Raw genomic sequence first — 25,807 nt, 5'->3', positions numbered from 1 at the left:
TGAAGATTTGAGAAACTTTCAACTATCATTTTGTGAGGTACATTTTCAGTACCTTTCCCTTTTCTTCACCTTCTGGAATTCCCTAATGACAAATTTCTTCACTTATCATTGTCCTATGAGTACTGAATTCTTTTAATCTTTCTTTCTCTTCAGTTTTGTTCTTCTTTGTTTGACTGAGTTAATTCAAAAGACCTATTCTCTAATTTGGAAGTTCTATCTTCTATTTTTATCTGTTGCAAAAGCACTTCATTGTAAGTTTATGGTTCATTTGACTGAATCTTTAGGCTGCAAGATGTCTGCTTTTTTATGATTTCCATCTCCTCGATGAATTTCTCCTTTGTATCCTGGCTTGCTCTTTGTTCTTATTTCTTTGTATTGTTCATTTGTATTCTCTTACTTTTCACTGAGTTTTCTTGAGATCATTATTTTGAATTATTTTTAGGGATTTCATAGATTTCCTTCAAGTTAGGATCTATTTCTGGAGAATTATTATTCTTTGGGGAATATTATGTATCATTTCATGTCTCTATGTTTCTTTGTTGATGTCTGAACATCTGACATGTTTTCTTCTTCCAATCCTATGAAAAAAAGTGTGTAGTAAGTGTTTTTATTTATATAGAATTTAAGATATCAATTGAGTAGGTGAACTTGAAAACATGGTGATTTCTTCATCTTTGATTGATGTCAGTGCTGTCTACCTGCACCGCCATAGTTTAGACTGTAACAGTTCATGCAGTCAGTTGTATGACTTTGTAATAGACATAGGCTTCCAAAGGTGTCCGTCTTCAGGTTCCACATAGTCAAGCACTGATGGCATGGGACCTTGTGGCGGATGCTACCACAATCTCGTTGTTGTGGGATGTGGAGAGGACTGTTCCTAAGTCGCTTAGGGCAAGAACAGGTGGTGGTAAGAGTTTGGGCAGCAGCAGCCCTGGGTTTGAACCAATAGAATGTGAAAGAGACCTTCCCTAGAACTCTCAGCATGGATGCCAAAGATATCTGGGCCTATGACTCCAACGACCAGTGACAGAGCCACAGAATCAGATGGGACTTTCCGAAGTCCCATAGCATGAGCATGGGTGATGTTGGGGTCTGCAGCACGAGTAATCACAGATTGGAGGTTTTGAATACAAGGAGGACTTCCCATGTTTGGGACCTTCCCTTGGTCCCTAGGGACAAGCTTTGGTGATACCAAAGCTTTTTGCATCCACAGCTGTAGTCCCAGACTGTGGCGTAGGAAGGAGCTCTTCCCTGTTTTCTACCAGGTGTCTACAGGGGGTACAGGCGGTGCCAGGAATTGGGGCTGCTGATAACTGCTTTCCTGGAGCTGCAGGAGCCAGCTGGGAGTTTCCCAGCTCCCCAGCAGACAGGTGCAGAGGAAGCAGGACTTTGCCCTCGTGGCTACAATCTGCAGGCTATGGGCTGAGCAGGAGACTTTTACTAGTTCCCATAGAGCAAGCACAGGTGGCTACAACTGCCAGTTCCTGAAGCTGCAGGACACTAAGGGAATGTCTTCAGCCCAGCAAAGCACACACCTTGGGCTGCACCCAAGGGAGCTGCCTGCAAGCCCATGAGGCAAGGAGGCGTCTTGCAGCAGCAAGATTCTAGTTTTCCCTACAGTCTAGGATGTTCGGAACTCCTTTTAAGATCATATTTTAGAGGGGAAGTAAAGCCACCGTTAGTATCTGTTCACTCAGACTGTAAAGTAGGGTTGGGGCGGCTCTAATGAGTCAGTGATTTATAAACTATTAAGATGTTAGAAATAATTCTGGAGCGTGTGGAATGGAGAACACATGTTTATGGAAGACAAACAGATTGCACACAACACCTCTTTGGCTTAACCAAACCCAATCAATTAACAAAATGGGAAGCCTCACTTTGCATGTATCTCCCACTGCCCCCAGATAGAATCTCTAACCACTTGTCAACCACACTGACTCGCTAACAGAATGGTTGCCATAGCTTGGCCAACAGAAATCCCCAGATTAAGCAGCCTATTAGACACAGCCAGCAGCCTGCAAAAGAGGAAGGGCTCTGGGTTCACTCTCGCCCCCTTCCCATGTCGGACTTGATGTGAGAATTCATTGCAGATTTCTTTTCCTTTGACAGAGTGCCTACCGCAGAAATGGGATGGCTTTCCTCGCCTGCTGACGCGACCGCACCTGAAGGACAGGGAGGGCGGTGTTCCACGAGGTGACTTCCATCCTTCTCCCTCTCCGTGTCCCCGGAGTGGCCTGGGTGATCGCGGCTCTCAGCTGGCTGGCTCCTGCTCTTTTCCGACCCCCTCGGCGCTTAGTCTTGTTGGCTGCGTGGACCACTTAGCTCATTGATGTCAGGATGTTTGGGAGGGTGTGTAGGTGGCAAGAATGCAGATCAGACAATTTAGAAATTTTAATTTGGCATCAACTTGCTGCCCTCAGCTCACATATCTTAAAAGGAAGCAGTGTCTTTCTCCTCCCTGCCCCCCCCCCAGTGTTTAGTCTGTGTGTATTTGGTGTGTTTTAAGCCTAGACTTGGGACAGTGGAGGCAGAAGAAGGTAGTTGAACCTCTCCTCCCCACAACCTCGCCTCCCAACACTTGTTGACCGTATCTACGTGTATCTTAGAGACAACTCTATTGTATAAACTCACACTAATCGGAGATGGAGTGGACCTGATGAGCAGCCCTTCCCCCTTTCCTCTGCGTGCCCTTCAGAAGCTTTGCTCCCCCGCCCGCCCTAGCTCGGAGCCCTGGGCAGGCGCACTGCCTGCTGGGAGCAGCCGCACTTTCCCTCTGGCACCTATACTTTCTCTGGTAGGTGAGGAAATGTAGCTCTTGGGAACAAACCAAAACCCAGCAGATGAAAATTTACAGTTCCTGGTTCAATATGAATTACAGAGAAGGGAGTTGTTTCTTTAATTCTGTGGGAATTTTGTGTAATTTAACTATTTAACTTTTATCATGGTTTCACATACACACACACACACACACACACACACACACACACACACACACACACACAAAACAGCCTTTGTAAAGAATTAATAAAAACCAAGATGAGAAGCATGGAAGATATTTTTTCTAGTGACTGAATCACTGTGTCTCAATTAATATGACTGTGCCATGGTACTCACCTTCGTTAACTGCTACTTACCTGAGCTGTGTTAATCTTTTTGGGGAAAAATCTGCATGTCAGAAACAAAAAACAGATATATAATTTCAAAAAAAAAATTGCCCAAGGGTTTTTATGTTCCCTCCGTGCTGGTTGAAATGTATGAATAAACTTTTCTTTTTATCATTTTCTTCTTTTCCTTGGCATTCCTAATCATGGAAAATTTTAAGTCTGTAGTAAACATCCGAACTTTTGAAATGACAGCATTTATTGTATTTTGTTTCGATCAGCCAGGCTCAGAGAAGGCAAAAAAAAAAAAAATTTCAGAGACTAAGTTTTTACACTGAAATGCTTTCTCTGCTCAAGTTATATATTTTAAATATGAACAAGGCAGAAAATATAGCATTTAGTTTTCCCCCTTCATTTTATTCTACCTAATCTCTATATGGTCCCAGAGAAGGAAGACTCAATGTACATTTCTCTCAGAAATATGACAGGTCTGTGTTTTTGTTGGTCTGGTGTATGTTTGTCTATCTTGAACAGTCTGACAGGTAATTATTTATAAAATCTGGTTTTGCCCAGTAAGTTCATATAATAACCTTTCACTTTTCATCATAAGCCAGAGAGCTGAATTTAGAATAAAACAAGGCCATTTATGTCTGTCCTGAGCCAGCCTGCATGTCCCCATAGTCGCTCAATATTGATATTTTTAATTCTTTTTTTTTCTTTTCTACAGTTAGGTTCTTTCTCTTATACTTTCCTCAAGACTAAATTTGAAGTGAAATATAATTTTTCGAAAGTTCCAGAAAATAGGACTTCAACAGATTATGGTCTCCAGATGAAGAGGTTCTGTAGAATCACAGAGCAGAAGATGGTCTTTGGGAACAGTCGTTCATTTTATAGATGCAAAAACCATGGCACGTAGAGGAAATTCACCTTCCCCAAAACACTTAGCTATGACAGTCAAAGACGAGAGACACAAACCCATGGCCCCTGATTTTCAGTCCAATGTGATACTCTCCCATACTGGATTTACGTACAAATACTACTAAGACTCACTGGAGTTTCATAGCATATTTATCCCACACAGTAATGTAAATTTATAAAAAGATACCAATTGTGGACATATCCTAAAACATGTTATCTATTGAAGTCTTCAGAGGGATTGTGGTATAGTTCTCTTGCACACCAGTCTCAAGTCTAAATCGGATGTGAATACTACACAAAACTAGTTTGTTTTTTTTGTCTCTGTGTCATAGAGATTAGATTTGAAAATAAATAAGCCAACAAATAATGACTAGCGTCTTTCTGGGAAGCTATATTACTCCCTAGATTAGGGGTTAAGGAGAGAGAAATATTCTCCCTTCACCTAAACTTGGAAGTGTGGCTTTGTGAGCATGCCACCTGGGGGGATCACTAACCTTCCTGCCTTCCCACGTTGAAACAGTTGAGAGTCAAAAATAATGTTCCAATGTTAGAACCGAGGGTTTTTATTTGAAAGCCATCAGAAGTACAAATATTTTTAAATGATGTATATAGTTCCTGTATCTGGGGAGAACTCTTCACTGCTTACCATCTGTTCTTTCTTTGTGTTTATAAAATCATAAACAAGCCACATTTAATACATCTACCACATAGAATACAAATAAACACAACAGTGATTTGGGGTCTGAAAGAAAATAAGTTTGCTTGTCTAGAAAGTATAAAGTTTAATTTCATGAATTTTTAAAATATAGTCCCCAAGTCGGGCATGGCTTTCCAGTTCTTGTAGCCCCTCGTGTAAAACTAAGTCACAACAGTGGACGTGTCTTCTCATCCTCTCTCCTGGAATTTAGATAGAACCTTCCCAGGTTGCATTTAAAATTCTACCATCAACCATGTATACATCTCGTAAAATATTTTACTGTTTCCTGTATGCTCTGGCTGAACATTTCATAGTACATAAACACTTCTGCAAATAATCCAGGGGCAACCAGTTGAATATGTCATAGCAGTGCTCCCCCCCCCCATGGAGCTAATTCTCCAGCAAGGTATGTTTCCTATTTTTATCTTCTTATTTGAAATCCAAGATGAAATTGTTGGTGCTGCTGTATGGTGGGGTCTGGGGACCAAGCAGTTTCAGTACAGTTGTGTTCATTAAAGCAGGGACTTTCTACAGAGGGCATCCAGCCAAGCTTAAACAACAAAATCATGCCTGCAGGAATTGGATGTAAATGTGATGGTTAAATAAGGGCCAGATGCCTTTGCAAACTCACATATTAAAAAGTCATATCTCTTAAAGTAAGTCTCAAGTGTTGGGAACTGGGATATGGATACTCTGGCACGAAGAAGAAGGAGAAGGAGAAGAGGAGGAGGAGGAGGAGGAAGGAGGAAGGAGAAGGAGAAGAAGGAGAACCTGCATTTGTTTTCTGGAACAAAATATCAAGTGTTCAAGCTGTCATAAGTCATGGAAATTTTGGCAATTGGAACATATTTTAAAACAATCATCATTGCTACCAGCGGCAGCAGCAAGGAATTCACCGAGTCCACGACAGCTCCATCTGCACACTCAACAACAGTGAGTCAAATTGTGGCCCCTAGAGGAGAAATCCCAGTACTGTACTCCCAGGGATTTGACCCAGTGGGGGAGTGGTGGTGGCAGAGATATCACACCATAGAAGAACGCCCAATCTGGCACCCCCCCCCCATGGTCTAAAGCAGCCTCAATTGACTCCCAGGGTCTGAGACTCTGCGATACCCAGTAAAGGAGTAGTGGTGACTGGGATACCACAGACTCGAGACCCAGAGCACCTTAAGTGAAGTCGTAGTGACCCAAGGGAAGAACCCAGAGAAGGCACAAACTTCCGAAATCATGGGAAAGAGGAATAACACTGGAGCAATGAATGCCCACAACCCCACAACATCAGAACCCGATAAAACAGAAATTCAGAGATTTCTAGAAGATCAAATCAGGAAAATAACTGTAAAAATAATAGAGGTGTTTCGAAAAGAATTCAGAGAGAGCCAAAGAGAGATAAAAGATGCAATTAATGAAGTAAAGGTCTCAATTCAAAGTACAAACAACCAATTAGACCACATGGAGAATAGAATCTCACTCTTAGAAGATGACCACTCCAAAAATGAATGCATAGTTTCTAATTTAGAAAAAAAATCCGACAGCAGGAATCTGACATTGAAGAAATATGGGCCCATTTAAGAGAGCTAACCTAAGAATAATCAGAATAGAGGAGAGAAAAGAAGGTGAAACCAAAGGGATCAACAATCTTTTCAAGGAAGTAATAGCAGAAAATTTTCCAAACGTAAAGCAAGAGGTCGATACACAGGTCCAGGAAACTTATAGAACTCCCTTTAGACAGGATCAGAGAAGAGGATCCCCATGCCACATAATTGTCAAAATGACCAATGTGGAAGCCAAGCAGAGAATCTTAAAGGCAACAAAAACAAAGGGCCAAGTGATATTCAGAGGCAAACCAATTAGAATCACTCCAGACTTCCCAAACCAAGTCATGAGAGCCAGAAGGGCTTGGAGTAACATATTCCAAACTCTGAAAGAAAACAACTTCCAGCCAAAAATTTCCTACCCATCAAAACTTTCTATCAAATTAGATGGGGAAATAAGAAGCTTCCACGACAAACAGAAACTGAAGGAATTTATGTCTTCAAAACCAGCGCTAGAGAAAATACTCAAAGAGATTAACTACAAAGAAGAAATAGGTAACACACACCAGAACCAGAGAAACAATATTTTCCATCCAACAGACAATAAGATTGGTTATCTTTGGAGATTCATTATTTATGTTAGTCTTTTACCTATCTCTAAATTGTATTGTTTGCTTTTATTGTTGCTAATTTTTAGGATTTCTAGTTGGAATATTAATATACCTTCAGATATAGCATTTGGAAATATTTTATCCCATTCTATCAGTAACTTTTAACTCTTTTTACATTGTCTTTGGATATACAATATTTTTTTTTAGGGAGTTTATTTACCCTTTTGTTGGCTGTGCCATTGAAATCATATCCAAGAAATCACTGCCAATTTCAATGTTGTGAGGTTATATGACCCAGATTTTCTTCTAAAAGTTTATAGTATTAAGATTTATATTTAGGTCTTTTATCTATTTTGAGTTAATATTTGTATATGTGTTAGGTAAGGGTCCAATTTTATTCTTTTTCATGTAATTATTATTTTTCAACAATATTTAGTTAGAAGATTATTATTTCTTCCACCAAATGTTCGTGGAAACCTTGTCAAAAATAACTTGACGATATATGGAAGAATTTATCTCTAGGCTTTATTTAACTCAAATGGTTTATATATCTGCCTTTACTACACTGTTTCAATTATTGTAGCTTTATATGGTTTGAAATCAGAAAATATACGTCTTCTAGCTTTGTTCTTCTTCGAGATTGTTTTGGGTATCTAGAGTCCATATTTCATATCAGGATAGATTTTTATGGAAAATAAATTAATTAATGATAGTTTCACCTAAAAAAAAAGAAAAAATATTCTCTGGTAAGAAAGAAAGCAAAAAGAAATATTGAAATGTTATCTGTAAGTCATCAAAAGCTTGGTATCAGACAAATGAAACTGTTATGTGAGATTATCACTGTTAATTTTGGATAAATTGCTATAAAAACCAGATGTCAACCACTAAGCCAAGCATGGGAAGGAGGGATGGGGAGGGAACGGGGTGGGGATCGGGTAGGGGCTAACTGGGCGATGTGTGCATGTATGTCTACAAAAGTATTTTCTCTATACCATTATGATGTCTGAATATATTGCACCAAAAAAAAAAAAAAAAACAATCAGTTTCTACAAAGGTGCAAGAAACCCATGCGCAATATTGCATTGTGAGGAACCACTGGAGTCCCGCATAGAGCATCAGGCTCACGACTCTTCCCGCTCACCATAGAGCATCAGGCTCACGACTCTTCCCGCTCACCATAGAGCATCAGGCTCACGACTCTTCCCGCTCACCATAGAGCATCAGGCTCACGACTCTTCCTGCTCACCACCCCGGCGTTCACTATTCTCACTTTTTTTTCACCCCCAAAGAAAAATAAAAGTAGAAAAAGATGGAAGAAACTGTAAGAATGAAGATGACCAAAATCTATTTGACTTACACCAGGTGACACTCTGCTCGCTATGATGGCATAGCGGCATTTAAGAAGTTTGCTGTCATAATTAGAACATGCCGCCATGTGCTGCCCGTCTTGCATGCTTGATCACATCTAATGCTCACAGCCCTCGAAGAGATACGCACTGTTATTCTCCCTGTTACCTGCAGGAAGGAGAAGGGAAACTGAGGAGCAACGGGGTGTCACTGTGCGTCCGGCGTTTGTGCCCAGCCTGGTCTGTACCGAAGATCCCTGACCCTGAGCCTGGAAGGCTTCTCAGCACCAAAACACTCAATCACAAGAAAATTTCATTTTAACATTCCTTCTCCAGAGCCAAGTATTATGTATACAAAGTAGCATCAGATGATGTATTATAAGATAAAACTGTACAGAACCATGCCAATTTCTCTTTAGTGTCTTAAACTTTAAGGTAAACAAGGCTGATCCGTGAATATGTTTAGACCCTTGCACATTTCTGAAAAACCTTCCTCAGAGATCCATGTACACAGAGCCTCTCCTTGCTGAAGACTGGGTTTCTCCAGAAGTCTAATTATATAGGTGCTCTTTTATGCTTTCATATCAGTTATTTATACATGTTACAAAATAATCCCCATCTTGTATACACCTGTTTTGTTCACTTTTGTTCACACGAATACAGATACAAAGTACACGTCGGTATTCTGAAACTTTATACAAATGGCCCTTTCGGGTGTTCTCATTCATTCCCATACAGTTTCCCTAAGCTGCGTGCCTGTGTGCGTGCATATACGTGATACACACAGATAAATAGGAAAGTGGGAAGAAAGTCGCTGAGCACAATTAGAGTTACAAATGGTAACTTCCCATCACTTGTTAGGAGTTAGCAGCTTAACTCCACCCTAGACTGGCCCCAACTCAGGACTTGGTTTGTGCCCTTTAAATGCCAGAGAGCAGTGCACCAGCCTGCGGCCCTGCACACTTCTTTCCTGGTGGCTTTGATTTGCTTTTTCAGTGCCTCACGGGAGAGAAGGTCTAGACTGAGGGCCCCCGAGGCAGAAGACCTGAGCGATGGTGGGTCTTGGTGTCCTGGAGTTAGGAGCCAGTTCTGACACTGCGTTGCAGTCGGCATCCACACCCAAAAGGGGGTAGACAGCACACCATCTGCCTCCCGGGACTGGGTTGCTGGATGAGAAGCGATCTTTCTCCTGGGAACAGTGAGGACAGGTGAGGACGGCCTCCAGGGAGACAGAGGAGCCGGGCCTCCAGGCGCCCTTCCTCCACGGCGCACAGTACCCAGTCAGCCTGCCTCTCTCCTGGGATGTCATGGTGCTCCCCCTCCCTAGGCTCAGCACCGAGGATCCCCACCTTCCCTGAACTCTTTAACCCCTTGTTTTCTGCATTTCCTAGCCCTAATCCCTGATGAAGGATTTCTTGAGGGTCAGCCGGGCATGGTGAGGTGCACCCAGCATCCCAGCACTTGGGAGGCTGAGACAGGAGGATCGCAGGTTGTGGCCAGCCTCAGAAACTTAGCAAGACTCTTTTCTTTTTTTTTCTTCCTTATTTCCTTCCTTCCATCCATCCTTCCTTCCTTTCTTCTTCTTCTTTTTTTTTTTTTTGTGATACTGGGGATGGAACCCAGGGACATTCTACCCCCCGGGCTACACTCCCAGCCCTATTTGTTTTATTCTTTATTTTGAAACAAGGTCTCACTGAGTTGCAAAAGGCCTAAGTAGCTGAGGCTGTCCCACAAACCGCAGTCCTCCTGTCTCAGCCTCCCTAATGCTGGGATTGCAAGTGTGCACCACCACACCTGGCTCCAGACCCTGTTTCAAAATAATTAATAATAATAATAATAATAATAATAATAATAATAAAATTTTCCAGGGCCTAGTTCAGAGGTAAAATTAGTGAGATGCTGTTTAAAATAAAAAATAAAATTGACTAGGGCCTAGTCCAGATGCAAAATACTCCTGGGTTCAATTCACATAACAAACACATAGAAAAAAATCTTGAACTCCTCTTTATAACCCCCACATATACATATTATATACTCAATAAACATTTGTTGCGTAGTAAATAGAAATTATTCATGTGTTCATGTGAACATGTACTCAAAGCCTTTAAAAAAAATCTTTGTTTAATCTCTTACCAGTGCTTGTTTGATTTATTTCATGCCTGTAAATCTCATGAACCATACAGCACAGCTCTTTTCTTCTTTTTTTTATTTTTTACTTATTTATGTTTTTCTGTCGTTGTTTTGTTTTGTTTTTGTACTAGGGGTTGGACCCAGGGGACTTCTACCTCTGAGCTACATCCCTAGCCCTTTTTATACTTTATTTTGAAACAGTCTCCCTAAGTTGCCTTGAACCTGCAATCCTCCTATCTCATTCTCCCAAGTACTGGGGTTTCAGGTGCGGCCACTGTTTCCGGCTCACTGCCCTGAATGGCAAATAGTGTCTCAGAGAAACCAACTCAAAGGACCCATAGTGCATCAGGTTTCTAGCAGGCTTTGTCGGGTGATTGCGACTTTAGTCTTGTCTGCAGGGGTAAAGGCCCTCCCTCGGCCTCGGTCACATTTGCACCACGAAGGACCAAAGAATCTCTGTGTCTTGTGAGAATCTGTAAGACCTGGGAACGGATGGTAGCAGGCTGAGGCTTTAGTCTTGTAGATTGTCCATCTTTGACCATGTATTACTTCTCACAATAGTTAGTTGTAAAAGATAATATACCTTTTTTGGGGGGGGGCATGGAACCCAGGGGCATTCTACCTCTGAGCTACACCCCCAGTCCTATTTTTTTATTCTTTATTTTGAAACAGTGTCTCACTAAGTTCGGGAGGGCCTCACTAAGTAGCTGAGGCTGGCCACGAACCTTCGATCCTCCTGTCTCAGCCTCCTAAGTACTGGGATGACAAGCGTGAGCCACCAGGCCTGGCTCAATGCAACTTTTAGGAATAAATCCCCCTAGAAATAATGGAACAACGTGTCCACCAAACTAAAAGCAAATAAAAAAAATAATGAGATTTTTTGTGAATGGGAAGCAAATACTTGTCATTGCAATTAAAATGTCCATTTTTTTATATCTTTTAACTCATTCACAGAAAAAAAGAAATTATTTTAGCACCAATGAGAGCCAAGCAATCAGTATGACTTCATGAGTCCAGGTCCTGGGGGCACATGGAATTCTGGAAGGAACTCATGAGGCCAACAGCAAGGATAACCTGTCTGTGGCTTGAATAAGACATATTTTGCCCAATAAGGTACCACTCTTTAAAGTGTGTGTGTGTGTGTGTGTGTGTGTGTGTGTGTGTGTGTGTGTGTCTGTGATTTATAAAACATAAAAATGATACTGAAGTGCCGGTAGCTTTTTGACATTGCTTTCTTTTTTAATTTAACAGAGGTAAAAGCCAAGTTAGTTTGTTCGTGTTTAAAAAAAAAAATGATCACAAGCTCATTAAAAAATGAGAACAAATGTACAGCTGAGGATTATTTCTGACCCTTCGCGGGAATGGCCTTCTCTCCTCCAGTTTTCAGTGGCAAATAGACCGTGCCCTCTGAAGCTTTGGGGCTGCTTTAACTTAGGCTTAAGGCTATTTCTTTTCTTTTGACATAAAGTGTCACCTGAACTTTTTTCACATGTCTTATTTTGGGGGGAAATTTATGATATTTTTAACATGAGGAAGTTTCGCTTTTCCTGACGTTTTATTACTTTTGAATATTCGAAACTTTCCAATCCCAGACAATAAATATTATGTGATTATTGTTTTCATATGGATAGGCTATTTCCTCTTGTTTTTCCTAACCACCTTCCAGCTTAGGATACTAAAAATTTATTAATACTGAACTGTGCCATTCAGGCTTCACAGAATCACATGTAGTGAAATTGGAAAGGGAGACGGGTTTGAGGGGCCGCATTAGTTGAAAATAAATTGAGGTATGTGGTTTTTTTTCAGTTGGATCTCAATTTATTTTTCGTGTTCACTTGAAATGAAGATTATATTTATTCTGTAAATCATTTTTATAAGCTGTCAAAACCAGTTATCCCATTAAAAGGCATTTTATGTCATTACTGTGGAGGCAAAATAAGATGGGTGTTAGGTGTGCACACGGGGTGTCCTCAGACTTTAGAAGCATCCACCTTTCAAAGCTGTCCTTCGAGCGTTACCTCAAATATTACTTGCCTTCTCTGACCACTCCTTTATTTTTATTTTATTTTTATTTATTTATTTTTTGCGGTACTGGAGAAGGAACCCAGCGGCAGTCTACCTCCGAGCTACACCCCTGGCTCTATTTTTTATTCTTTATTTTGAAATGGGGTCTCACTGAGTTGCAAAGGGCCTCACTAAGTAGCTGAGGCTGTCCACAAACCGTGATCCTCCTGTCTCAGCCTCCCGAATGCTGGGATCACAAGCGTGCGCCACCACGCCCGGCCTGCCCATTCCTTTTAATATTGACACCGGACCTTCGGCCCCCTGACACCTTCTTCTTTCCTGCTTTCTCTTTTCACTCTGACGCTTACCCTCTTCTATCCACTCCGTAGATTTATTCAGCTCCATTATCGTCTCTTTCCTCTAGGATGGAGACTGTTATTCAGGTGATGGATGGTCTGTTTTATCCGTTGCTGGGTCCCATCACTTAGAACGGCGCCCGATACACAGTGCATGTCCAGTTTGTATTTGCTGACAATGAACGACGGGGCAGTACTTAATTCAATCCTTGCGGCGCTCTGCCCAGGCTACAGTTTTAGCTCGTCTCACAACATTAAGCCTCCCTCGACTTCTCCAAGACCTCCAACCTCAACTGTTTTCAACAAGATTCTCCTTAGACAGTTTCCATCTTAACATGTCCTAAAATCGCAGAGTATCTTCAACAGAGTAAGAAATTTGACCCACCCAATCGGAAATTGGTAATGATGGAGTTAGGTTTCCGATAATGTTTTAGCAAACTCTACCCTGGTATATCTGCTTCACGACCCATTTAAAAATGTTCATTTTATCACAACTCCAGGCTAACAGTTGCTTATCACTGCATTCATTAACAGAAGTTTTCTTAGGGAACAAAGAATAGATTTCTTTGGAAGCAGCTTAAAGCAATGTAGTTTACCTATAGTAATAACCCTTTTCTAGATGTGTAGTTCAGTTTAGTGACTTTGACAGACGATCACAGAGGTGTAATTAACACCATAATCAAAATACAAGGACCCAGCCCAGCGTGGTGGCGCAGGCTTGTAATCCCAGCATTTGGGAGGCTGAGACAGGAGGATCGCAGTTCACAGCCAGCCCCGGCTACTCAATGAGGCCCTGTTTCAAAATAAAGAATAAAAAATAGGGCTGGGGGTGGAGCTCAGAGGTAGAGTGTCCCATGGGTTCCATCCCCAATGCTACAACAACAACAACAACAAAAATACAAGGACCCTAAAAACTTCTCTTATGTCCTTTGCAATTTGCCCCCTACCCATCACCAACCCCTGCAACCTCTGACTTGATTTCTGTTCCCATACATTTACTACTTTCAGAATGGCATATGAAATGTAATAATTCCATAGGAAGTTGGATGTCAAGAGTGTGTTTCTGTGTGACTGCTTGCACTTTGTATAGAGCTTTGAGGTTCGCCCATATTGTCCCAGGGATCAGTACTTACTTAAAGTTTATTGCTGAGTAATATTCCACTGTATGGATACATTATAATTTGCATTATCCACTCACAATTAAGTGTACAGCTGAGTTGTTCTCCATTTGGGGCTATTAAAACCAAAGTTGCTAAGAATATAGATAGACATGTCTTTATGTGGAATCATGTATTCATCTGAAATAACCGTGGAGGAGGACCGCTAAGTCACATGGTGACTACTTATAAGGAGCCACCAAACTGTCTTCCAAAGTATTGTTTAGCACTCCCACTAGAAATATCGACTTCAAGTTACTGAGCCCATTTTGATATTGTTTGTTTAGTTTGTTTTAAGCATTCCGGTGGGGGCCTCGCTGGTTCCCTGATCCCTGGGGATACTTAAGCACCCTTCATGGGTTCAATGCCTCCTCAATCTCCGCTGAAGTGTTTGTTCAAATATTTTTTACATTAAAAAAATTAAATGCCCTATTACTATATGAAACAATATGTTTTAGATATAGATCCTTCATCAGAAATGTTTTTTTCAAATCTCCTCTTGGAGTCTGGGGCCTGTCTTTTCTTAAAGTATCTTTAGAACCGCTGAGATTTTTCAGTGTTGAAATCTAATTTATTAATTTTTCTTCTTTCATGGCTCATACTTTTCGTGTCTTATCTAGGAAATCTTTTTCTAACTCAAGCTCACAAAGGCTCATAGATAGCTCTCTAATCGTTTAGGTTTTTTTTTAAAACTTCTCTCATCAATGTTTTATGGCTTTTAGAATAGAAATCTAAAACATTTTAGTAGATTCATACATGAATATTTGATGGCTGGTGCTGTATGAAATTTTTAAACTTCAATGCATTGCTAATATATAGAAGTTAAACTGACTTAGTTTTGGGGGGATTTTTGTTTTGTTTTGTTTTGGGTTTTGTTCTTTTTGTTTTGTTTGTTGTTGTTGTTATTTTTGTTTTTGTTTTTGGTGGTACTGGGGTTCCTGGAAACCCTTCTACCTCCAGGCTACACTCTCCCAGACCTATTTTTTATACTTTTTTATTTGGAAACAGAGTCTCTTAAGCCAGCGCGGCTGGCTCCGAACCAGCGTGATCCTCCTGTCTCCGCCTCCCAAGCGCAGGGATTACAAGCGTGCGACACCATGCCCGGCCTGACTTAGTATTTTAAACTTAGAGTATTTATACTGAACCCTTGCTAAGCTCACTTATTTGCTATAATCGGTCATTTTGCGGGGGGTTGCAGTAGATTCTTGGAGATTTTCTTACATAACTGACTATGTTACTTGCAAGCAAAGGCCATTTTTTAAAATCTATATAGTTTTTAATTCTTCTTCCTGCCCATCACAGTGACTAAAGTCTCCGGTACACTGTTGAACAGGAGTGTTAAGATGGCATCTTTTTCCTCGTTCTGATTCAATGTAGGTTAATGAAGGTTTTCAGTCATTCAACATTAAATTAGCTGTATAATTTCCTTAGGTGCGCTTCATCACGTTGAGAAAGTTTCCTTCTATCTTTGCTGGATGTTTTAATAATAAATACATGTTGAATTTTATTAAATAAAAGACAATGATAGCTCCTCTTTTGTAGTGCCAAATTACACTGATTTTTTTTAATGTAGCACCTACCATTCATTATACATTAAATAATGGATTTAATGTGCCATAGTTTACATATTTTTGTGTCTGTGCTTGTGAAAAACATTAATCTAGAGTTTTATTGCAATATGATTTTTCCTGGTTTTTATGCCAGGTCACATTAGCATCATAAAATGACTTTGAACTTTTTCCCTTTCTTTTTCCGTGTTTCTATAGAAATAGTATTTTTTTTTTCTTTAAAAAAAAAAACAATAGAATTCACCAATGAGTCTATTTGGGCCTAAAGTTTTCTGTGTGGAACAGTTTTGAGTAGTGTTAGATAAATATATGTTCATTTACGTTATCTGGTGTTTAAGAGAGATTCGGTATTTTATATGATTTAAGTTATTTTATTATCCTTTATTTTGAGTGAACAAATTTGTTGGCATAAAGTCATTCATAAAATTATCTCACTATCCTTAGATGTCTGTAGGTTCTGTAGTGATGTCCCCTTTTTAATTTCTCATAATAGCAATTTGTTCCTGCTTTATCCATCCACCCCTTGCCCTCTTTTCTCCTTCCTTCCTTCTTTCCTTCCTTCCTTCTTTCCTTCCTTCCTTCCTTCCTTCCTTCCTCTTTTATCAGTCAGTCTAGAGTTTATAAATTGTACTGAATTTTCAAAGAATTGGTTTATTTTGTCTTACTAACTTTTCTAACTTTTTTTCTGCTTCCAGTGTCAACAATCTGCTTTTATCGTTATTTCCTTTTGCCGTTGGTTTAGTTGGCCCTCCTTTTTTCTTTCTCCCCTTCTTTAATTTGAGACTTGCCCTTCTGTAAACATTTAAATACTGCTGATTTTCCTCCAAGTATTCTTTAACTATAATCTCACAGACTTCTCTGAATTGTGTCCTCATTTTTATTTAATTCAGAATCTTTACTGATTTTCTCTTTCACCCATGACTTACGTGTTGGTTGTTACCCAAATATTTGACAATATTCTACGTACCTTTCTGTTATTGAATTTTAGTTAATTTAAAAATAGCATTATAAAATATAATAGAGAACATTATAAAATATAATTATACTTTGCATAATTATAGTTTTTAAGTTTGTTTATGGCCCCAGATATGTACATATATACTTGAAAACATGTATATTCTGCTATTTTGGGGTATATAGTTCTAAAAATGTCAATTAGGTCAAGTTGGTTGACAGTATTGTATAGTTCTATATAGTTACTGTTTTCCTATATTTTTCAAATCATTACTGAGATGAGAGTTGAAGTCTTCAACTAAATTTTTTTGTCTATTTTTCCAAGTTCTATTACTTGTCTGCTTAGTGTATTTGGAAGTTCTGTTCTTAGTTGCATACCCGTTTAGGAATGGTATGTTTTCTTAGTTACCTTTACCTTTATGATTATGTAACTTCACTCTTTATCCCTAGCAGCATTTCATGTTCTCAAGTCTACTTGATCTGATATTAATAAATCTATTCTTTCCTCTGATGAGTATTTATATCATATACTTTTTGTCCTATTACTTTGACATATCCATTTCTCTATATTTAATTTCTTAATTGACAGCCTATAGTTCAATCTTGCTTCTCTGACCCAGAATAGTCTCTGCTCTTTAATTAAAATAGTTAGACTATTTATACTTCATGTAATTAGTGGTGTGCTTGCATTTAAAGCTATGCTCTTGTCCCTCTCCTAATTCTTTGACATAACAATTTATATTTTTTGGCTTTAACTTTTTTTATCATTTGAACTCTAACTTTATAGTCCTTTTTAAACTAACTATTTAAAAATATACATTCATTGCAAAAAATAAACTCAGGCCACTCAGGAAAATCACAAAATACAGAATTATTTATAGTCGTTTCACATTGAGACTAAACATTACTGACATCTTAATATGCACACACAATGTAGTCAAACAGTACACACCGTGCAATACTTCCTCATGATATTTTTGACTGCTAAATATTTCATACTATGTCTTATTTATTAACTTGATAGTATCCCATTACTGGGTGTTTTTCCCTATAGTTTTATTATTATTATAGAACGTGCTTTTTTTGTACAGAGATTATTTTCTTTGTCTTCTAGCCTCTGCTCTGTCATTTTGCCTGTCTACCTTGCTAAGCAGCTGAGGCTGTCCGTGGACCACGATCCTCCGGTCTCTAACTCCCGGCTGCTAGGATCACAAGCCTGCGCCACCATGCCCGGCCTCCTGTTCATATTTTTTACAAAATTCTTGGCCACTTTTTCACTGTAAAGATAATATCTCCAGCGCACTGTCCTATATTCTGCATCTTTTTTTCTCTGTTTCAACAGGGATATTCTCTACGGTTCCTTCTTATGTCTATCAAATGTCTCTTCTGCTGCATCTAAAACTGTGTTCAGCCCATCTATTGAATTTTTCTTTTTACTTTTTATTTTTGAAACAAGTTCTCACAGCTGTCTTGACCCTGCGATCCTCTTGTTTCAGCCTCTCAAATCATAGTCCTGTGCCGCTGCACCTGGCTCCAACTATTGAATTATTTTTTGTTTGGTTTGGTTTTGGGGTCATGGGGGCCTTCTACCTCTGAGATACAAATACAGCCTTATTTTATTTATTTTTTTATTTTGGAACAAGGTCTCACAAAGTTGCTGAGAGCCTTGCTAAGTTGCCAGGGCTGGCTTGGAACCTGTGATCCTCCTTTCTCCGTCTCTGAAGTACTGGGATTACAGGCATGCACTATCACACCTGGTTCCAACTATTGAATTCTAATTTTAGGGGTTTTAAAAAAATTTTTTTTGTCAGAAAATTACCATTTGATTCTTTAAAAAAACAAAACAGGCCAATTTCAGCCAGGCCCAGTGATATACACCTATAATCCCAGTACTTGAGAAGCCAAGACAGGAGAATCACAGATCTGAGACCAGTGCACGGTAACTTTAGCAAAGCTTGTTTCAAAATAAAAAAATAAATGGGCCAGGGAATTAGCTCAGATGCAGAACACTCTTAGGTTTGATCCCCAATTCCAATAATAATAATAATAATAATAATAATAATAATACCCTAACCATAGTCCTCAAAACTGCCAAGGAAAGTCTAAGAAATTATCATAGCCAAGAGGAACCTAAGGAGACATAACTTTAATGTAACATGATATCTTAGATATGGTTCTGGAAGAGAAAAAAAGATATTAGGTAAAATTAAGGAAAGCTGAATAAAGTATGGGCTTCAGTCAATAATAACATCAGTATTGACTCATTAATTGTAGCCAGTGTATCATATGAAATATTGGTGATAGGAAACTGGATATGGTTTATACAAGAACTTTGTATTATCTTTGCAGTTTTCCTATGAATTTAAAACTACTATAAAATGAAAAGGTTATCTTTTAAAGGATACTAAGTCCCTTATGAGACATCTGTTTGGGGATGACGTGTGCTCCTCTTTTCTCTGAGTTTCACTCTCTTTAATATTCTGTAACCTAAATACTGAGGTATATGACTCGCCAATATTAACACATCTTAACATTAGAAGGAAGGAGATGGGAGAGGTGGGAAAATGAATGAGCCGGCCCACAGGGAGCCATGCTTGTGTTCAGGTAGGACGTGCTCAAGCCCACACCGCCGTCCTTGTGTAACTGGTACAGTGGCCATGGGGGACAATGGCGGCTTCCCCCTCTGGCCAGCCCATCCTTCCCTTGCCTCAGGGAACTCTCGGCTCGCTCGGAGTTCCTGCCTACTTGTGTCTCGGCTATCTTCTCTGTGTAACAAAGCACCCCCAAAGCTAGTGGCTTAGAGCAACACGATTATTTCTTGTGTTTGGAGACGGGCCTCTACTTGGCATCATCTGCTGTCCACGTGTTTGCAATTCCGTGAGCAGCCTTATTGGACTAGAGGATCAGAAGGTTTTACTTGTCAGCTGAGGGTCCTGGGCTTCCCTACAACATGGTGGTACCAAAGCAACTGGTCTTAAAAGGCAGCTGCCTTCCTAGAGAGAGGAGGGGCCCTGCCGGTCCTCTCAGCCTTGCTGCAGGTCCCACAGCATCACTGCGTATTCCTCAGGCAAAACCAGTGTCAAGGCCAGTTCAGATTAAGTGGAAGGGAAATAAACTACCTTTTTATTTATTTATTTATTTTTGGAACTGGGAATTTAACCCAGGGTTATTCTTTCTCTGAGCTACACCCCAGCCCTTTTTATTTTTTGAATTTTGTAGCAGTGTCTTGCTACGTTGCTGAGGCTCTCCCTAAATTGCTGATGCTGGCTTTGAACCTGTGATCCTCTGTCTCGGCTTCCCAGTACTAGGGTAAACTTCATAAGAAAAACAGCAGTAGCCGGGCATGGTGACGCACGCTTGTAATCCCCGGGCTTGGGAGGTGGAGACAGGAGGATCACGCAGGTTCGAAGCCAGTCTCGCTGGCTTAAGAGACCCTGTTTCCAAATAAAAGTAAAAAATAGGTCTGGGAGTGTAGCCCAGAGGTAGAAGGGTTTCCAGGAACCCCAGTATGAAATAAGAAAGAAAGAAAGAAAGAAAGAAAGAAAGAAAGAAAGAAAGAAAGAAAGAAAGAAAGAAAGAAAGAAAGAAGAAAGAGGGAGGGAGGCAGGCAGGCAGCAGTGACTTTATCGCCATCTTCAATTCACTACCATGACCGTCGAGATCTCTATTTATCTCCTTTAAGTACATCCCTAGAGTTGGACTTGCTGCAGACAGCAAGGTGCTCTTCACTTTTTAAAGCCCATACCCAAACCATTCTCTGTCCAGATCTTTTCAGGTCTCATTCACAGTAGCAATGCTTAAAAATCAACTTCTCAGCCAGGCATGGAGGTGCATCCCTACAATCCCAGTATTTGGGAGGCTGAGACAGACAGCCCAAGGCCAGCCACAGCAACTTAGCAAGACCCTGTTGCAAAATAAAAGATAAAATAAGGCTGGGGGTGTAACTGAGACATCAAATGCCCCTGGGTTCAATCCCCAGTACCAGAAAAATTTAAAAATTTAAAAATAAGAAAAAGAAAATCTACTTCTCCATGACTCCTCTCATTTAAAACATTCATTTTGATCTTTTCTAGTTTAATGGAAAGCGTAATAATTGCACTTATTGTGTTTTCAGATCCCACTGAGGTGGAACGTTTTTCGTGTGTTTATTGGCCATGAAAGACGTTCTTTTTTTGAATCATGTTTTTTTCTCATTCTTCTCTTGGACCGGTCCTTGTTGATTTTCTTCTGAAATCTGGGTTATTAAAGTTTAATTGACCTCAGACAACCCCGCTAGGTTTTTAAAACATTATGAATTACCCTTGCCCAGAATAATTTATCTTCATTTCCATTTGTTTGCTCCTCGTTTCCTTAAAACATATCACTTTTTGCAGTTCTTGTTTTCCCTCCTCACATTCACCATTTTAGAATGGCAAATTATCTCATTTTTCAGTTAAGGCCAAAAGAAGAAAAGACCTTGTCCAGAGGTGCTGAAGGGGGAGTGCACTCAGTACCCATAGGTCTAATCTTGGCTTCTGGTCAAAACTACACAACGCATAAGACTTGCTTCTCCGCAGGCCTGTGCCCTTCTTGGGTCTGGCACCAAGAAATTCCATCCATCACTCTTGCCTCATGAGTAACTTGGGTCCTAAATTCTCCCTTCCCCTTGCTGGTATGTGGCATTTGATAAATTGCTTTAATTTGGGGGCCTTGGATTCCCCACTTACTAATTGGGATCATTGAATTTCTGCTAGATGGCTTTAGGATACATTTTTCTATTTATGAAATCTGATATTTAAGGGGTGCTTTTATAGGGTATGAGTTGTAGGGTAACAGCACAGATGGAATCTGGAATTTTATTTCAGCCTAAACTGTCTATTTTTGAAGGGAACCTAATCAAAACTTTTTAAAAATACTTTAAATTATAGGTTTGAGACTCTGTGTTATTTGTAATACCTTTTTAGAAAAGCATGAAAATAGCATTTCTCTCTGGACCAACTTTGTGCTTTTCCATGTGGTAAACACTAAGTGTCTCTGTGTTGGTTGGAGTAAAGCAAGCCCTTCAGTTTTTCCTGTCTCTCTCTTGCTACGGGAATCGCAGATGGTGACAGACTTTATCTCAAAATACACCTCCCTGGCTTAATTCTTCACTTTGAGGTTAGGCAACCAGCCTATCGATACTTGGACAAGGAGTTAACCTGGCTACTACAGCCCTGTCTCTGGCAGAATTCTCCCTTCAACCTCGTGGAAATAGAAGGTTTTTAAATGGGGGAGCCACATGTTGCCTCGAAGCTGAGACCTCAGGGTGTTTTCAGCTCTTAACTTTGGCTTGTGGTCCAAGCACAGGTGTGGGAAACAACCTGATTTCCTCTGGGGATCCTTCGTGTTCTAAATGTCTTTTCTTTTCTTTTCTTTTCTTTTTTTTTTTTTTTTTTTTTTTTTTTTTGGTGGTACTGGGTTTCTGGAAGCCCTTCTACCTCCGGGCTACACTCCCAGGCCTATTTTTACATTTTTATTTGGAAACAGGGTCTCCTAAGCCAGCGCGCACGGCTGGCTTCGAACCTGCGCGATCCTCCTGTCTCTGCCTCCCAAGCGCGGGGATTACAAGCGTGCGCCACCACGCCCGGCTAAATGTCTTTTTTTTTTTTTTTTTAAGTAAGAAGTTTAAGAGTTTCACTTGTATTGACTCTCTAAAGGATAAGCTTGGAAATATTTTCTGTTTCTATTGTTGTTTATTCCATTTGGCAAAAATCATTAGAGCCAGCCATAACTTACCGTTTACTGGAGCGTTTTCAGCTGGTTGTATTACACTCACGTCAGACGCGTCTTCCTACAAGTACCCCCAGCTTAGAAATCCTGCTTCTTCCTCTTCCCACCCACATAACATTTAGGAAAATATATACTATTTGGAACAGAAGCAGCCTACCCAACTAATAGGATTAGGCCACTCTTAACACAAGACTAATGAGAAAGAACTTTTAGGGGGGAAAATAACATTTCCTAAGCAGAAACAAGCAGATGCCAAGGAAAAGCCAACAATCTGGGTTCGTCAAATCCAAGCTGTTGCTTCCCTGACTTCACTCAAAGGAATCAGGGCAAGAGAAGGTCCTGCTTGGTTCAGCCTGGCCCCGGGCACGCTCGCGGCCCCTCGGGCGCAGGGCAGCCTCCTTTCCACCCACCCACCCCCCCCCCCAGGGCCTCGGCTCAGCGCTCACCACGGAGGAAAACATGACCATCGAGAACCCAGGGTTGGCATGAGACTCCAGCATCACTACTCTGACGTTTGGGAACCAATGTTAAATAAAATAATTAGCTGGATACCAGCACTGTGATTCCAGGACAGCTGACCTAGTAACCAAGACAGCTACTAATTAGCAGACGGGTTGTATATACCAGGTGGATACACTGGAAAAGGCAGTGATCCATGATCCAGACGGGATAGAGCAAGACGGTGCTAGAGTTCATCATTATCTGTGACACAGCACTGAGTAATGGATCCTTTAAAATGTAAGTAAGGATTTCTGGAATGTTCTATTTAATATTTTCAGAGATGGTTGACTCTGATAACTAACACCACAGAATGTTAATTATGACTCGGGGTCTCCAAACAAACTCTCAAGTGTTTTTTCTGTTTGGGTTCACACATGGCTAAGTCCTTCTTTTGCCTAAATTTTATTTTTCTTCAGACCATACTACCACGTGTATATGCAAGGTGAGCACTCCTTGGGACGGAGTCCAGGGATCATACCTCCGAGCTTCACCCACAGCCTTATTTTGTTTATTTTATTTTGAAACAAGATCTCACTAAATTTCTGGGGCTGGCCTTGAATCTGCAACCCTCTGGTCTCACCTCCCAAGTACTGAGGTCACAGATATACACCACCATCCCCAACCATGCCACACTATTAAGAAACACAGACAAAGATACAGTCATTTATAACAGTTCAAAGAATATCTCTAATGATGGATATCCTTTAATTAAAAAAAATACTCTGGTCACTGGGCGTGGTGGCACACATTCGTAATCCCAGTACTTGGGAGGCTGAGACGGGAGGATTGCAGGTTCACGGCCAGCCTCAGCAACTTAGTAAAACCCTGTTTCAAAATAAATTTTTAAAAAAGAATAAAACAGGGCTGGATGTGTAGCTCAGAGGTAGAATGCCCCTGGGTTCCATCCCCAGCAACACACACAAATACACACACACACACACACACACACACACACACACACACACACACACAGGCTGGGGACATAGCTCAGTGGTAGTACCATGCACACACACAAAACAAACTTTGGCCAATTACCAAGACAGCTCCCTTTGTTCAAACTCAGTCTGGAAAGTGTTCTTCCCTCCAAAAGCCAGAACAGACAAACACTGCAGCAATCAGGGACAGGTTAGGACCAGAGCCCGAGGGCTCCGGGTGGGGCCAGGCCTGGATGGGCGCTACCTGAATCCCGCCTGTCTGGTCCCCTCCCCACCCAGGACTCCAGCCTTTGTGATTTTCCCTTCTTGTCGCTGTGTTAGACCAGAGCCGCTGTTCTCAGGGACTGGAGGTTAGGTGAGGAAGACAGGCAGGACCCGATGTGAGCGCTGGGTCGGCGGGACGCCCGGCCACCTGGTCACGTGATAGACTGCATTAGCAATGCCCCAGAGACTGGACCGGCCACCTCCAAGACTGCACTCAGACGCTAACATGCGCACCCACAAACAGCATCCCAGACCTCTAATCTCACTTTATGACCAAACTATAATTACATTACAGCAATTACTTGAATATTACATTTTTATTACTGTTATGTCATTATGTCTACTAGGAAAAATATATGCCTACTTTAACCAATAAAATTCTTAATGACTCAGTTAAGCTGTGTCTACATGAAACCCCGGACTTAAACATTTTAGTCAAACTAAGTTTTAGGGCCTGGGGGAAGAAGAGGCTTAGTCTGCATCCATGTGATTTCCCCATAGCAAGGAGACTTCCGCGTGTGGATGTACTTCTAGAGGTTAAAAAAGTTCCAGCCAAGGCTAATCAGAAAGTTATGACAGTGATATTTAAGAGCCCAATTTATAAAGCCATCAATTCTTTATCGTCTGTTGGTTGGTTCCAGCTATTAGCAAACAGTAGGCTCAGGAGCTCAGGAAGCATCAACGACTCTTTCAAATGCCTAAGAGTGGTTTTATGTAGCTCCAAACTGGTGAGTAGGCTCAACCGTGAAAAGATTCTTGCAGACCATCTACGTCGATTATTTGGGAAGCCAGGGTTTTATTTGGAAGCACTAAGGGGCAGTACTGATGCGTTCTATCATTATTACTTGACTTCATCGCCTCTTTGAAGGTAGTGTCTCTTTCTCTGTAGGCCAGTACTCTGTAGAGCTTGCTGAAAGCCCCAGGCTGTGAGACTTAGAGTAGTATTTTTGTCCGGGACCTCTGGTCCTCACCCTCCCAGCTTAGCCTGACAGTGTAAGCCCCCCCCCCCCAAGCGAGGCGGGCCTAGACACGCATAGAATGCTTGGTGCCTGTCTCTGAAACAATCCTCTATTTTGAGAGCCAGAGTTCAGACCTATAAATCTGAGGATTTACCATCTGAGCTGAAATAAGTCAAAATACCTGGATTTATTTAATCACGATTTTGGATAGTGATACTGACTGGAAATTAAACCTGGGGTGTTCTACCCCTGAGCTATACTCCCAGCCCAGTTTTAGGTTTTATTTTGAAACAGGGTCTTGCTAAATTTCTGAGGCTGGCCTTGAACTTGCGACCCTCTGGTCATAGCCTCCCAGGTATATAGGGATTACAAGCATACACCACCATGCCTGGCTAGATTTAGTTACTTTTGAAAAATTGTTTCATATATATGTTATATATGTATTTTAACGCCCAGATTTTCTATGCATCAAACAAACACTTTATTATAAGAAAACAAAGTGTCTGACCGGTTATTATTTCTCCTAGGTAAACCAAGCCCAAGATTTACTTTTTGCTTCCTTTAAAAAAATATTTTTTGGCAAATACATTTTCCCTATATTGCTATGTAAAATTCAGGACCTAATTCTAAAGTTATGTGCATCTGCTGGACATGCATACTGTTAAACATTCATGACTGCTCCAAATGTGAAAAGTATTACCAGGTCTATTTTTAACATTGTTTTGGCAAGACTGTCGCTGTGGAAAGAAATTCCTATAGAATCCTAATGAGGAAGCTGAATGATGCTTTGAAATGTGGTTGCACTTCCCTAACTTACTAAGTGGTGATGTCACGGGCGCTGAGCAGCGTGAAACAGGATCGCTGATTTGCCGGCGCTGGAGAGACGCGGGGAGAGAGAACCGTCCCCGCTCAGTGGCGCCCGCCAGCTCAGAGGTCACACGCGTCCCTGCACTGGACTCGCCGCGCACACTTGGCTGGTCGGCTCTGTAAGTTTACAGCACGGAAGGGTTCCCTGTTTGCGGG

General features: G+C 40.8%; 1 protein-coding gene across 3 annotated transcripts in view; it reads left to right on the top strand.

Annotated features, from left to right (window-relative positions):
- SUPT3H (SPT3 homolog, SAGA and STAGA complex component) overlaps nt 1-2,151 on the top strand; it is a gene marked incomplete at both ends in the record, with an annotated part of 388,363 nt that extends 386,212 nt beyond the window's left edge. For all 3 annotated transcript variants that reach the window (XM_080700358.1, XM_080700357.1, XM_080700356.1), the window contains one exon: nt 2,110-2,151. In XM_080700358.1, the coding sequence (XP_080556484.1) occupies nt 2,110-2,151 (42 nt within the window). The remainder of the gene's footprint in view (nt 1-2,109) is intronic.
- Nucleotides 2,152-25,807: the final 23,656 nt, after the last annotated feature.

Source organism: Muscardinus avellanarius (genome assembly GCF_963383645.1).
Source record: "Muscardinus avellanarius genome assembly, chromosome: 8".
Taxonomy (NCBI): Eukaryota; Metazoa; Chordata; class Mammalia; order Rodentia; family Gliridae; genus Muscardinus; species Muscardinus avellanarius.
This window is presented reverse-complemented; position numbering and strand designations above follow the sequence as displayed.